A 14467-nucleotide genomic window follows, 5' to 3' on the forward strand; every position below is an offset into this window, starting at 1 on the left:
GTAGATCAGTTTTACTCTGCCCTGATTGCATAACGGCCTCTACTCACAGATGTTTTGGTGCTACAGGAGAGCGTAATGATACAGTAAAGTGCCTATCCATTCGGCATTTGTGGCGCAGTAAATATGAGTTTATTTTATGACTTTTGACATGCCATAGATGTTATTTGATTACTTTAGTTGTTTTTAAAATGTATTATTTGTATTATTATCATTATTATTATTGCTATTATTATTATTATTATTATTATTATTATTATTATTATTATTATTATTATTATACGTAGTAGTAGTAGTAGTAGTAGTAGTAGTAGTAGTAGTAGAAGTATTTTATAATCTTATATATACTTTTTTTAAATGTATTTTCCTTGTAGGCCAATTGGGGGAGGACCTATTTTCTCAGCTGAAGGCGTAAGCATTGACAATTGTGTGTGGGCCCTGTTAAATATTCTATAATTAACAGGTTAGCACATGGTGTGTTATCACTGGTTCCTAAATTCCAAACGGTCAAAGTTCAGGTGACACACCTGAGTGATGCCACACACTCTCACAGGACAAAAGGGGAGGAGGGGAGGGAATATATTATAATACCTCACCAAGACTTTTTTTCGCGTTGCTCTCATTCCATTTCTTTGTTAATCAATGCAATAAATTATGTCTGCAGTAGGTGGCGCTCTGAGCTTACCCCCGGCACCTCCAGCTGCAGAATAAAGTGTGTGTGAGGGAGAGAAAGAGAGAGAGTTTTCCCCCGCCCCTCCCTTCATCATTAGAAACCTCAGAGCATGAATTACCTCTCCAAAGTCATCGGCGAGAATTTACGACTGGTCAACAAAAGCACGTGACCGCCTCCCCCTCTGCTCTCTGTCTCTCTCTCTCCTCCTTCACCTCACCCCTCACCTCCCCCACCACACACACACACACGCTCACACACACACACCCCTCAATCCAACACACACACCACCCCACCCCCATATTTGGACGGCGCATACATAGCTAAAAACGAAGTACAGTGCAACGCCATAATTCACTAATACATCATAAATCGTTGAAAGTACCCGCGTTATAACGACCAAGAGAAATCTAACAAATCAAGCGCCCCTTAGCACTCAGCTGTAAGCCTGCAACTCTCTAAAACAACCTAAATGAGCTCTTACTTTGTAAACTCGTTCTCGGGGCGCTACCCAAATGGCCCCGACTATCAACTGCTAAATTATGGACCCGGCAGCGGCGCAATGAACGGCGGGACGTACAGGGACTCTTCCTCCGCCAACATGCACCATGCTACGGGCTCTTACGGCTACAGCTACAATGGCATGGACCTGACCGTCACCAACCGGGGAGGGGGGAGCAGCGACGGCTCCGCCAGCACCGGAGGACACTTCGGGGACTCCCGGGGCTTTGGCTCCCCGGCCCCGGAGACGGGCTTCAGGCAGCCGTCCAGCTGCTCCCTCGCTTCTGCGGGAGACTCCCTCCTGTCATCCGGGAGTGGAGACAACAAACTCGGCGCCAGGAGCTCGTCTCCCCGTTTGGAGCAACCAGGAAGCGGAATTCTGAGCTCTCCAAACCTATCCTCCACCTCCTCCTCCTCTGGCGGTGGCGGCGGCGGCACGGCGCAGCAATTCACGGAGCTAGATGACGCTTCAGAGACCGAGGAGCTGCAGCCCGGCCACGGCAACCCGCCACCCAGGAGCGGGCAGAGGCAGGAGGGCGGCCCGGGGGGAGCTGCCGCTGGCAGCACGGCGGGCAGCGAGGCGCCCCCGCAAATATTCCCTTGGATGAGAAAGCTGCACATTAACCATGGTACATGCCGCTCTTGTGTTTACAGCCCATTATCTGTATATCAGAGAGCGATAATATTCATAATGTGGGCTTAATAGACATGTTTTGACCTGAGGGGTTGGTGACAGTTTGTGGAAACATGGTTCGTCTCTTTGCAAACACACTAAAAATATTCAGCAGACTTTTTGCTGATTTGATTTGAGTAAATTGACTGCTGGTTGTGTAGCTACTGTTCCCTTCTTTACCTGCAACGCACAACGCCTTTAGCACTGCGACAATTTAATATAGTAATTGGAATGTCAATAAGGGGTTTGAACCTTTAATAAAGCCCAAGCTGTCTTTTTAGTTGTGTGCCATCAGAAAGGATTGTTTTGTATGTTGTTGGACTTATTTTGAAATCAGCTTATCAAGGCAGTCTCTGGTTAACCGTCTGAAGTTGTGTATCACTGTGTATAAAGGGTATCAGGGTGACATTCATTTAGTATTTCCCTCCTGTCCGAGCTTAAGACACCGGATGGTTGCCCCTTGTGTGTTTTCTCCCTCTTTTTTATTTTAGCAAATTCCACAAAAACGTCATAAATCTGTCAGGGGAGAGGCGAGCCGGCAGCTAAGCCTGACCGGCTGAGGAGCGCAGACACAGCCGGGTGGGAACAGCAAGAAAGGGGGAGAAAAAGAAAGAGAGGCCAGGAAGGCTTTGGAGGCAGTTGCTCCTTTGAAAAGTGAAGCTTTATTACGTGTGGGAACTTTATTAGGGAGGTGAGACAGAGGACGGGGCAATAAACCCTCGAAGGGAGCTATAGGGAGTACAAAGAGGAACAGAGAGGGTGATGGTGAAAAGAAAACAGTAATGTGACAAATAAAACCAAATCTCTCAGCACAGTCTGTGGAGTGGAAATTACAAAACTAAAATGTGTCGAGAATGACTTGTGTCGAGAATGTTACACACCGTTGTTGTGCCTTTTACGCACGCTTGTTGTTATACAACTGTGGGTTAAATCAGTCTGTTTGTATCGTGTGGGGGGTGTAGAGGGGATAAACACAATAATATTAATACCTGTAGCTGCAATACAGCGCAGGCCAATACAACAAACATGTAGAAAACATGATCTTTATGAAGGTGAATGCTGCGTCAGAGATGTGCCAACAGTGTATGTGTTTTTTAAGATTATTTTGTCGTCAATTAGTGCCTTTATTGGAGAGACAGAGCTGAAAATGGGAGACAGAGGGGGTGACATGCGTAAATGGTCCTGGTTTGGATTCGAAACTGGGTCCTCCGCACTATAGGGACTGAGCTTTACGGCGGCCCATGTTGTGTTTTCGAACATTATTAGTGTTGTTTTATACTTGGGTGTACTATAGTGTATTGACAGGTGTTTATGGTATTTTGTCCACCCACTGTCAGTTTGCATTTCTAAATGGTAACCGTTTCTGGTGCATCCAAACGCGGCCGTCTAACACCGTTTTGTTCGCTCCAAACCCTCAGATATGACAGGCCCGGACGGGAAACGGGCACGGACGGCTTACACACGCTACCAGACTCTTGAACTGGAGAAGGAGTTCCACTTCAACCGGTACCTCACGCGGCGGCGACGCATTGAGATCGCGCACGCGCTCTGTCTAACGGAGCGGCAGATCAAGATCTGGTTCCAGAACCGGAGGATGAAATGGAAGAAGGACAACAAACTAAAAAGCTTGAGCCTCGCCACTGCGGGCAGCGCCTTCCAACCGTAGAACTGAACCCATTTTAAAAAAAAATCCACACAACCAGGGAAAAGAAGGACAGCAGGAAAACAGACATAAAGTTGAAGAATAACATCAGAAGAATCCACGGTGAGGAAGATGAAGAAACGTGTACAAACAGATTCTAAATCTAGATTTTAAAAAAACACTTCCTCTCATTAACTTAGTACTGTACAGCAGCGCAGCACTTTTTATTTCTCCGGCATGTCAGTCTTTGGTGTTTTAACGCGTACACATGACTGTGGTACTTGTATAAAAAAAAAAAAAAAACACAAACGTAGTGTTCCTGTATGTTGTCGTTTATAAAAGCTGTCCGGAGCAGAGGAGTTGAGATAAGGAAAGGATGAAGGATGCTACCTAATTTCTACTTACGTCCTACCTTACAACCTTGCTACCTACCTGTTGTTTATTGTCTGAATATCGTTTTAAGCGCGATGTTTAATATTTGAAAATGTGCTTTCTAGAGATGTTAGCATGTGAGCTCTTATTGTAAGTTGTTTACAGTCAATAACGTGTGTATAGCATTTAGTTTGAGTCTATGTCAGTGAGTGCTCCTATTTTTATTTAGGAAGCAGTGTGTGTGTGTGTGTGTGTGTGTGTGTGTGTGTGTGTGTGTGTGTGTGTGTGTGTGTGTGTGTGTGTGTGTGTGTGTGTGTGTGTGTGTGTGTCCAAAAATAAACAATCCATGTTGTGTATAGCTCTACTATTCAAAAAAAATGTAACTGTATATTATTGTTATTATTATTGTAATTATTGGACACATGTTTCTGAAAGGATGTACATAGATATATATTGACATTTAAAAAAATGTCCAGTTGGCTATTTGTAGTTGCAGTATGTTCATGTATGCCTGTGTGTGTGTGCGTGTGTGTGTGTGTGTGTGTGTGTGTGTGTGTGAGAGAGAGAGAGAGAGAGAGAGAGAGAGAGTGTGTAAGTGCGCGCATGAAAGAAAAATGGCTACCGTAAGCCTGTAAGCTTTCTGCCAATCTGCCAATGAGCTTTTTGTATTTGTTTGTAACTTGGAGTAAAAAAAAATCTACAATAAAGTTTCTCATACTCATGAAAAGCAGCTGCTCATGCAACAAACTTCCGCACAAATGGCTCAACTTCCTTTAAAGACTTTGACATTCACACCAGCCAAAGCTTCAAGCGTTCTTTAAGTTTTGCGTAAAATCAAGCGAGCACATTTGCGCTTGTTGCTGCTATGGATTTATGGAAATAATATATAGTTCATGTGCTATTCTGTGCCCATCCGCGCTCTGCTGCCAAACCCTCAGGCGGGATTCATTTAAACTTCTATGTGGCTGAGAAATATCCCACTATAGTTTTATTGGTCCTGGTTAGGCCAATGTGGTTTCTGGACGATTGGACGATTGCAGTTCTATCAGAAATTCACTTCCGTGTACACTTCCGTGCATTTTTCAAATACCATTGCCACCTTTTTGCGCATTGTGGTTTTACGAGAATAGCTTATATAATACGTTTCGCCCCCAGATGATTAGAGATGGAAAACAGAGAGTCGCTTAATGCGTAAAGACGCACCTAACATCCGTCCGGAGGCCTGCGGTCTGTTTCCCAGGCCCACATTTCTGAGGCGGCAACCTCCTGGGGGCCATGCTCACCAAGCAGTAACCAAGATGCATGTAACACACAGACATACTCACGCACACAAGGTCCACACACACAGGCCTATTTTCATAGGCTCTTGCTCTGCTGACCAAGCCTGAAAAGACAACAAACTACCAGCGGTGGATGAAATGGTCACTTTTATCTAAAAAGCCTCCCTTTTCCGCCACTGCTGGACGGGTTAACTTCTCCTGATTTCCAACTGTAAAACCAACTGAACTTCAAAACTCACCGGCTGATGCTTCTGCTCATACAAGGCTCTAATTCTGAGCTGATGGAGGGGAGGTGGGGGGGAGAGGTCCTGCTCCAAGCCTCATCTGGTCACAACCGCTATCTCCTGCCTTCTCTGTGTTTGTGTATGTGTTGAGATATTTTTAAAGCCTTCTGCTTTGGGGCCAAACTATAAAAAGCAGCTAGCTTTGACATTTACATGTCAAACGGATGAGGGTTTTTATCTCCAGTTTGGATCGTAAAGATCAGGCCTGGCCTCAGACTGATAGCTCTCACTGGCTATCCTCTGGTCACGTGGGGTCCATAAAGTTAGTTTTATGGTTTTGGGGAGTTGACAATGTACTATATATTTCACATTCTAGAAAGCGAGTGACGGTTTAACGGCTTAGCGGGGATCCTAAAGGGGTCAGTAAAGTGGAGACAGAGCGCGAGGGAGGGTGGTATGTGTGTGTGAGAGAGAGAACAGGCTACTACTACTGGCCGCTGCTCCGGCTCGGGTTCATACGCCGAGCCCGGAGCTGAGCTCTGTGCCGCTGTGGACACTGGGAACACCCGGTGGAGATGAAGAGCCAAGACGCACAGTGAGTACTGTCTGAAAGCTGTGTGCGAGTGCGTGCTGTATATGGATGGGGTAGGAGTGGGGGGACTTTGTAATTACCATGTCACTCACTCACTCTGTGGTGCTGCTGTATTAACGCGCGAGCTGAGAGCTCCGGTGTATTTCAGATTCGTTGTTGTGTCTGCTCCGTCACAGATGGAGTGGAATGTTGCGTTGGTACTTCTGTGGAACCCCTAATGTATGCATGTGTGAGTTTTAGTTTGTGCATAATTATCTCCCACAGCCCCACAGGAGACTTGATCCTCTGGTTGGAGGTCTTCTTGTGCATGTGTAACAAACTAAACGTTTACAACATACACAGGATCAGTTAGAAATCTGTACGGGCTCATATCAGGTGTCACCATGAGATATTCTTTGTTAAATCTGAACATGGAGTGCCTCCATGTACTAGTGAAAGGCTGCTGAAGCAGGAGTTGTTGTTGTTGTTGTTGTTTTTGTTGTTGTTATTGTTGTCAAATGTTTGGGTCTTGTTTGGCTAATAGACTTTGTCTTACTCTGGATCACAAGGAAACATGGGAAAAAATGTGTAAAGGGAATTCTCATATTCCCCCTGATGGCTTTTATTGCAGCATTTTTTGGAGAGGAAATCGTTTCTATCTCTGTACTGCACTTTTTGTCACTTTTACGCACGGTAATTGTGTGCGTAAGAATGGTTTCAGATAGAGGATGCATCAATAAAATGGACAAAGATACGTGTGTGTCTCTCTCTCTCTCTCTCTCTCACACACACACACACACACACACACACACACACACACACACACACACACACACACACACACACACACACACACACACACACACAAATGGCGTGTTGAAATGCGACCTTGGGGACAAGTAAATCTTTGTCTGTCCCCCGCCCTTGTATTTTCCAGGCAGGATGGGTGTGAGATAAAAATGCGTCGTGGATACAAACATTCCCAAGGCTCCTTCCAGATTATTTTACACCAGAGCCCTGGCCTCTGCTGCTTTATTTTTTGCATTCACAATCTCATATTTGTGAACCATTTTGTTAAAAAACAAATCAGCTATTTGCTGTGTGTTTATATTCACACATAAGTGAAATGAGACACACACACACACAAACATATATACACAGACACACATATATACACAGACACACTGCATTTGTGTTTAACTCAATCGGTTTTTGTTGAGGAAAAGCTGTAAATCAAATCAAACCTCTACAAGAACGGCACGCTATTGATTTCACTCCATAGAAATAAAAACAATTGAATTATTCAAACATATAAAGAACAAAAAGACTCAATCAACTGGAATACAAAATGTCAAGAAGAAGTTGAAGCGTTTTCTTTGTGCACAAAGTATTTTAACTCCTGACATTCTGTATCTGATGCAAAGATAAGTGAAAGTATTTTGAAAAATACATCGCTGACAGGCACACACTGTACCATAACTAATGAACAAGCGTGAAAGCAGCACTCTTTGAAAGCTTTGCCAATCACATTGAACCCACGTGACACAAGAACATCCTGTGACACTAAAGCTCAAATCCTCACAACTATTCACTGATCTCCGTTCAGCCTTTAATGCTAATGTAACACCTAAACACACCTTTACAACAATCCGAACAACACCAGGTGATTGAACATCACGCATTAATAATAAAAATAGGAAGAGGAATAATAAGGTAACGTGACTAAAAAAATGCTCTAAATAAACTGTAGAATGTTCTTCTAAAATGGGAAATGCAAACTATGTATCTAAACTACACAACTCACATCGGTTTGAAATCTGCAGTAGTAGTATTCGTTTCTGCTATATTGATACAAATGTGAAATAACATGTATCCTCGTGGTTGATTGCACTTATTATAAGATTCTTAGGTTAAAAGTGCCTTAAAATCTAATATAAATGCATGAAGTTTGACAATGTAAAACCTATTTTATCTTTTCAAATCAACAGTATCACAATTATTTTTCATTATAACATTATGGGTCGAAAACGATAACCAAACTATTCTTACAAAATATATAGGCCTATGTTTTAATAAGGGTGAAGGTAGAAGTGGGAGAGTGTAAAATGAGTCACTGTCCCCCCACCTCCCTTTAGATCTGTAGCACCTCGCCACTCTCTCCCCTGTGATGTCTGAAGCGGGACTGGAACTGTCAAACAGGCCGGCTACCAGTCACGCGGCGCCGTGCTCTCCTCGGCTTCTTATTGCTTAGATCCATCATGTAAATTGTTTAATGTCTCGTGTCAGGGCGCACGTTCATATTTCGCTAAATACCAAGCGGAGTTTCGAACTTTTTCAGTCACAATATGGCGTTCCTGCTTTTTGCTAGAGAGTTGTCAGACGATCTCTGAATGGAAACTGCCCATCAGACAAGCTACGTCACAATGAGACAATTAAGTTAATAGTTCTCATTTTGTGTTCGGGTGAAACCGCAACATGGCGCCCTGCAGAGGCCGACAAATCGGATACAGCGTGTGGAGTGGCTTATCAGCGTTGGCACACAATACAAAAGGAACCATGGCTGACTGAAATCAGACACGGTCTCTCATGAAATTAATCCGGATTGTTTTGGCAGCAAATGTAATTCAAAGTAGCAGACTGTATCTATGAAATGCGGGTAAAATCTCCAAGAAAGTAAAGTAGTCAACCTGAAATTAAGTGCATATTTTCCCTCTAAATGCGGGCTTGGTTTTAAGGAAGATTGTGTTATCAAAATATGTGTGTTTCTCATGTATTATGAGCTTTTATGCACACGTGTGTCCGTGCCCTTCTCTATTTTCAAGTGTCATTTTATGTAAATAAATGCACCTCTCTTTTTTTCTTTTTTTTTACAAAGAATTTCACACTGTAAGTAACCCTCAACTTAACCTGTTCTCACAGTGTTTATGTAGAGTACTTCACGTCTGAGTGTAAACCTCCCTGCCATGACCACACAGTTAATCCGGAGTCTAATAAGAAAGGAGGATTGTACTCTCAAACTCTCATTTATTATGCTCTCTTTCCGCATGAAGCCGGCCTGCTGCAATGCTTTTCCAGGCTGGGCATTCCTGGCGCCTTCACAAAGATTTTTCACAGGAATGTATTTCAGAGACAGGCACGAGATGAGAAAATGAAGGAAGACGCATTCTTCTTCTATTCAAAAGTCTTCTTAGTTATGGAAAAAAAAAAGTTTGAAAACCCAAAAAAAAAGATAGATATTTTCAGAAGAGAGTTTCGATTCCCAAATTAAAATTGCCCTTTAAATGAAAAGGTTGACCTTTTTTTGTCTTGGGGTTATTCCACATTATTCCATTATTAAGATAATAATAATAATAATAATAATAATAATAATAATAATAATAATAATAATAATAATAATAATAATAATAATAATAAAAACAATACAATTATTAATTGGTGCTTAATTTATGCGTAATTGTGTCCAGTATATCTTTTGAATTCGCCCCTCACGACGAAAATTGATTTTGTACATCCGGTGTGTGTGTGTGTGTGTGTGTGTGTGTGTGTGTGTGTGTGTGTGTGTCTGTGTGTGTGTCTGTCTGTCTGTGTCTGTGTGTGGGGCCACCTGGGTTCTTGAGGAAGTTTCAGTTCAATAAACAGGAAGGCGCAAAAAAGTCCACATTTCATTTTTCATCAACTTCCTCCTTTTAATGATGATACAGGAAGACTCCCACCAGCGACCCCCACTCCTTACCAGGCCTCTCCACACACACACACACACAGGGACACGCGTGACACAAATGTAGTTCCTCTCCATGTCGGGGGTATAGAGGGAGGCTGTTTCATGGGAAGGTGCAGCTCTTTTGTTTTTGGGCTGTGTGTCATCTGTTTCCCGTGTGTGTACACAGGGCAGCTCCAGCCTGCAGAGCCGCTTCTCCTCACCATTGTGTGTGTGTTATGTGCATTATGGGTATTATGTGTAGGGCTTGTTGCTCCTTTGAACCTGTCCAGGCTGTCACAAGGCGCTGACTTTGGCTTTGCAGTGTGTGTTGGTGATGATAAGTGGGGTGAGTAACTCCTGCAACTGGTGCTTTTTTCATTCCAAGGTGTGTTTGCTGTGTGTGAGACAGAGTCGCAGGCTTTGTGAAGGCGGGTGTGTGTTTTGTGGGTTTATTGGCAGAGGGGACTGAGTCGTGCATGGGAAGATCCTTTGAGGCTTTTTGTGCACAGCACTTCTTTGTGTCACTTGTGGTTCCTTTTTTGTCTCATTTGACAATTTAAGGCCTTTAATTCCAAGTTTTATATATTTATATGAAATTTGAGTGAGGATATAGTGAAGCCTAGTCTATAAATGAAAAAAACATGTAGGCTTACTATTCCATGTCCTTTGAAAAAGTGTGTGTGTGTGCGTTTTTGGCACACACACACACACACACACACACACACACACACACACACACACACACACACACACACACACACACACACACACACACACACACACACACACACACACACAGTTTTTTCATTCGCAGCATCTCATGTGATTGCTTTGCGTTTAAATCGGCATTTGTGAGGCCTTAATGTCTCTGCATACTGATAGGGGTGAACCGCGCGTCCAAGGCTCATGAATTATGCACGAGCAGGAGTCATCGTGAGGTCAGCAGACAGGCTCGAGCCAGAAAAGCGCAAAGTGAAGACAGCATACCCCCCCCCCCCCCCCCTGTGTGTGTCTGTTCGTTTACTTCAACAACACAGGGGAAAGGAATGAACAACTGGCTGCTTTTATTTATCAGTCTGTGTTCCCCATTTCCGGGTGAGAAGGAGAGGATGTTTACCTGACACAAACACAGAACTTCCACAATTTACAGCAGGGTAAATAACAACAAGCCACGCCTGACACCAGAGACATGGGGACATATAATATGTGGAAAAACAAAATACAATCGTGCACCAATTAAATGCCATGAACTGACTACATGTCTTTTTTTTATGTAGACCTGTCACCTGGGCTGGCCTGGAAGTTATTCTAAAAAGTGCTGGGAATAGTTTATGCTGGGAATAAAAACAGAAGAGCTTGTGTTTTCTTTGCCGATAAAAGGCTGATAACCCTGCAAATATGTAATAGTACAGGTCAGGTCATATACTTCTTAGTTACACTGAGAAATAGACTATAGGGATGTTGGATTAAAACCAATCAATCAATCAACCAATTTTATTTGTTTAGTCCTATATCACTAAACATACATTTGTCTCAGGGGACTTTAAAGTGTCTACAGCAGACACCCTCGGAAAACCTTTTTAAATGTATTTATATGTAATATTGCAACTCGGGCGGGGGAGTCTTTAGACTTAAGACAAAACAACCTGCCAAATAAAGGACATTAATTAAGCAACAATAATAAATCAACAGATTTACATTCAGAATCAGAATCAGAAACACTTTATTCATCCCAAACTGGGAAATGTTTTCGTTGCAGCAGCCAAATACAATATGAAGCATAACAAATAACTAGAAATACAAATAAGAAATAAACAGATGTACAAATAGTTCAATGCAATGGAATATTAAGTACAATATAATATAAATGTACAATGTTGAGTGTCAATTATCCATTGTGTTACATTTGATTAGTGAAAATGCAACTACCACTAATACTATTACTACTAGTGGCATTACTTGTTGTTGAAAACAGTCCACAACATACATTTTGAGGCGAATGTGACATTTTTCGACAATGCATGTTCATGTCTTTTTACGTTGCAATGGTGTTGTTTGTGCATATAAATCTTACTTCTTTTTTGTTAACATTTCTTTGTGCAAGCTGTTTTTTTCTGAATTTTGAAACAATGAGGTTTTTTAAAAGTGATAGGGACAAAATCAGCCATGTACAAAAAATGTCGTCCGTATGTCTATGCTATTACTACTGCTACTAAATAAATCGATTATTAATAATAACAATAATAATAACAATAGTAATATGTAATATTGAACTATCTTTATTTACTACTTAGTGCAAGAATGGATGAGCAGAAGCCCACTTTACTCGCCATTACATTTGAAATAGTTTTTAAAGGTTTTATTTTTGGTCCTTTTTTACAACCTAATTCCTCTGTTTTATTGAATGGAGCATTACACACCAAAGCAATTTTTGTTTTTTTCAAACATCCTTGGAAAAATCCCTGATTGTGATTCTGATGGTTTTACTGTGTGCCTCATATATTCTCCCACAGAATGCAGCTCTCTCGCACCGCCACCAGAGCCCGCTTTAGACCAGGACAGAGAGCTCGAGAGCCCCCGCGATGCCCTCTCTGTTCCGACCTCCCTCCCAGCACGCGCCCCCGTCCTTTAGAATCCTAACTGACGATAACCTGCAACACCCCCGCCTCTGCCTCGCTGTTAAAATACACAACTGTCACAACTGTCACCGTGTTCCCAGCTGATTAATGGAGAGAGCTCCGAGTATATCTGTAGCTGTAGGTACAGAGAGAGGTAACAAATGCCACCTTAAGGAGGCGATTCATTCCTGCTCTTTAAGGCGTTATGTCTTAATGCTATTTAAGTATGGAATGCCAACAGTGCCATAAAACGCCACTTTCAACACATTTTGCAAAACGCTGATTACTAATTCAGCTGAACAGCTACAGGCTTAGTGTGAAACACAACCCTGGCAAACATCCAGATTTAGTCCCCAGTACACTGACAGTGTCCTTTACTGCTCTAGTCCTTCTGCCCGAGGGCAAGGGAACAGCCTGACTGGAAGTCAGAGCTGATAGTCAGCCTCCAGTATGGGTTCATGGAGTTGAAGGGTCAAAAGTTCACAATCGTGCGTGAGTTCCGCCCTCGCCTCTCCTCACTCACTCCAATGCAGGCCAATTGCTGTATGTCAAAGGCAAAAAAGGGAGGGAGAGAGAGGAGCGAGTGGGTACAGATGAGAGAAATGATAGCAGGAGGCAAAGGAGAGGTGAAGGCCTGACCTTCCCTTCCCTTCCCCGGTAACAAAAGCAAAGCTCCCCCCCACCGGCGCAATGTACAGAGAGAGATGAAGGGAGAAGAAAGACAGGAAAAATGGAGGGGTGGAAGGTGGTGGTGGGAGGGCGGAAGGTATTCGGTGACATAGAGGTGGGTGGATGGCTGGGGGGTGCAGGTGTTTGGCTACACATGTGGTTCACACCAGTTAACATTTGTGTTTCATATGGAGTCACTTTCTGCTCTATGAATATACAGTGTGATATTTTGGCCATGGGCAACGGCCTGAGCTGAAGGAAACAGCTAACCAAAATATGAAAAGCCGGAAGGTAGTAAGAAATACATAAATATTACCATAAATATTAAATTAACCTTTAAACTAGCCATATAATAATGAAGGCGGTTTATTTAAAATAGTATACTATCAATGCTTAGATGAACATGCGCAGGTAAGCATAAGTGGTTTATTGGTTTTGACTCAACACAAATTTTGAGTACAACTTTTTTTTGACATACACCACAGTCTCCTGGGAGCCCTTTTCTCAGATGCTACAATAAATAATAAAAAATAAAATAATAATAATTTCCATGTGGCTGTGGCACATATAATTTAATAATAGTAAGAAAAGGAAGAAAAAGAAGAAGAAACACTAGTTGATACAATAAAATGTACTTGTTTTACTTCAAATTTTATTTTTAGATCAGCAAAAACAATACGTTTGCAACCTGCCTCCAGTTTTTCATCTAGAAGTGTGTGTGTGTGTGTGTGTGTGTGTGTGTGTGTGTGTGTGTGTGTGTGTGTGTGTGTGTGTGTGTGTGTGTGTGTGTGTGTGTGTGTGTGTGTGTGTGTGTGTGTGTGGTGTTATGCCTGGTGCTAGCAGCTATTTATATTTCCCCAAACAATTTCAGAGAGTAAAGCAAAGCAGAACTCTTCCTCTCCTCAGCCTTATCAGCTGAACCCTGTCAAAAGTAAACTCCTATCTCACAAGCCAACCCAAAAATATTACTTTCCTTATCTGATTTTTCCACTGCATGATTAATGTCTGGTCCTGTTTACTTTTCTAGCTGAGAATGATGAGCCTCGAAAATTCTTCTTCTTCCATTGTTATTCTGTCCATTTAATTATTAATAATAATAATAATAAGGGTAAGAATAATAATAACTTGAACAAAGTTGAGGACATATCCAAATCCTCTATTCTTTTTTTTTTTTTTACTTGTCTCCGAACAAACAAAAACTCCAAATCGTTTAATCTCAGCTGCTGTTGAATTGGACACATATTGTTGGAGCAGTGCTTTATGGTTAAATGAGAGAGGGGGGGCAGAGCGGAGTGGAAATGAGTCGCAGCAGAGGAGCAAAATGATAATTAAGTAAATAAATAATCCGTTTATTGACGTAAACACAGAACAGAAAGGTAATGGGTGAATAACTGCATTACAGAATCCGTCTGTCTCACAGTTCATCCTGAGTTCAGCAAATTAACTCGATTGAGGAACGGGTTTTCACTGGCCATGGGATTTAATAACGTACTTTTAAAACGCAACGCATTTATTTGAATCCCTCTTTTCCTACCAGTGATGGAAGATGA

At 42.3% G+C, this 14467-nt stretch overlaps 2 protein-coding genes across 2 annotated transcripts in view; both read left to right on the top strand.

Annotated features, from left to right (window-relative positions):
• The first annotated feature begins 967 nt into the window (after window positions 1–967).
• Window positions 968–4614, top strand: hoxb5a (homeobox B5a). Its single transcript, XM_063903810.1, has 2 exons — window positions 968–1797; window positions 3260–4614. Exons 1-2 carry the CDS (start codon window positions 1140–1142, stop codon window positions 3505–3507), a joined length of 906 nt encoding a protein of 301 aa, XP_063759880.1. The 5' UTR covers window positions 968–1139; the 3' UTR covers window positions 3508–4614.
• A 994-nt stretch (window positions 4615–5608) lies between these two features.
• hoxb3a (homeobox B3a) overlaps window positions 5609–14467 on the top strand; it is a 63918-nt gene continuing 55059 nt past the window's right edge. The window contains exon 1 of the mRNA XM_063903800.1: window positions 5609–5954. The gene's annotated coding sequence lies outside the window, so the exon portion shown is untranslated. The remainder of the gene's footprint in view (window positions 5955–14467) is intronic.

Source organism: Eleginops maclovinus, chromosome 16 (assembly GCF_036324505.1).
Source record: "Eleginops maclovinus isolate JMC-PN-2008 ecotype Puerto Natales chromosome 16, JC_Emac_rtc_rv5, whole genome shotgun sequence".
Lineage (NCBI taxonomy): Eukaryota > Metazoa > Chordata > Actinopteri > Perciformes > Eleginopidae > Eleginops > Eleginops maclovinus.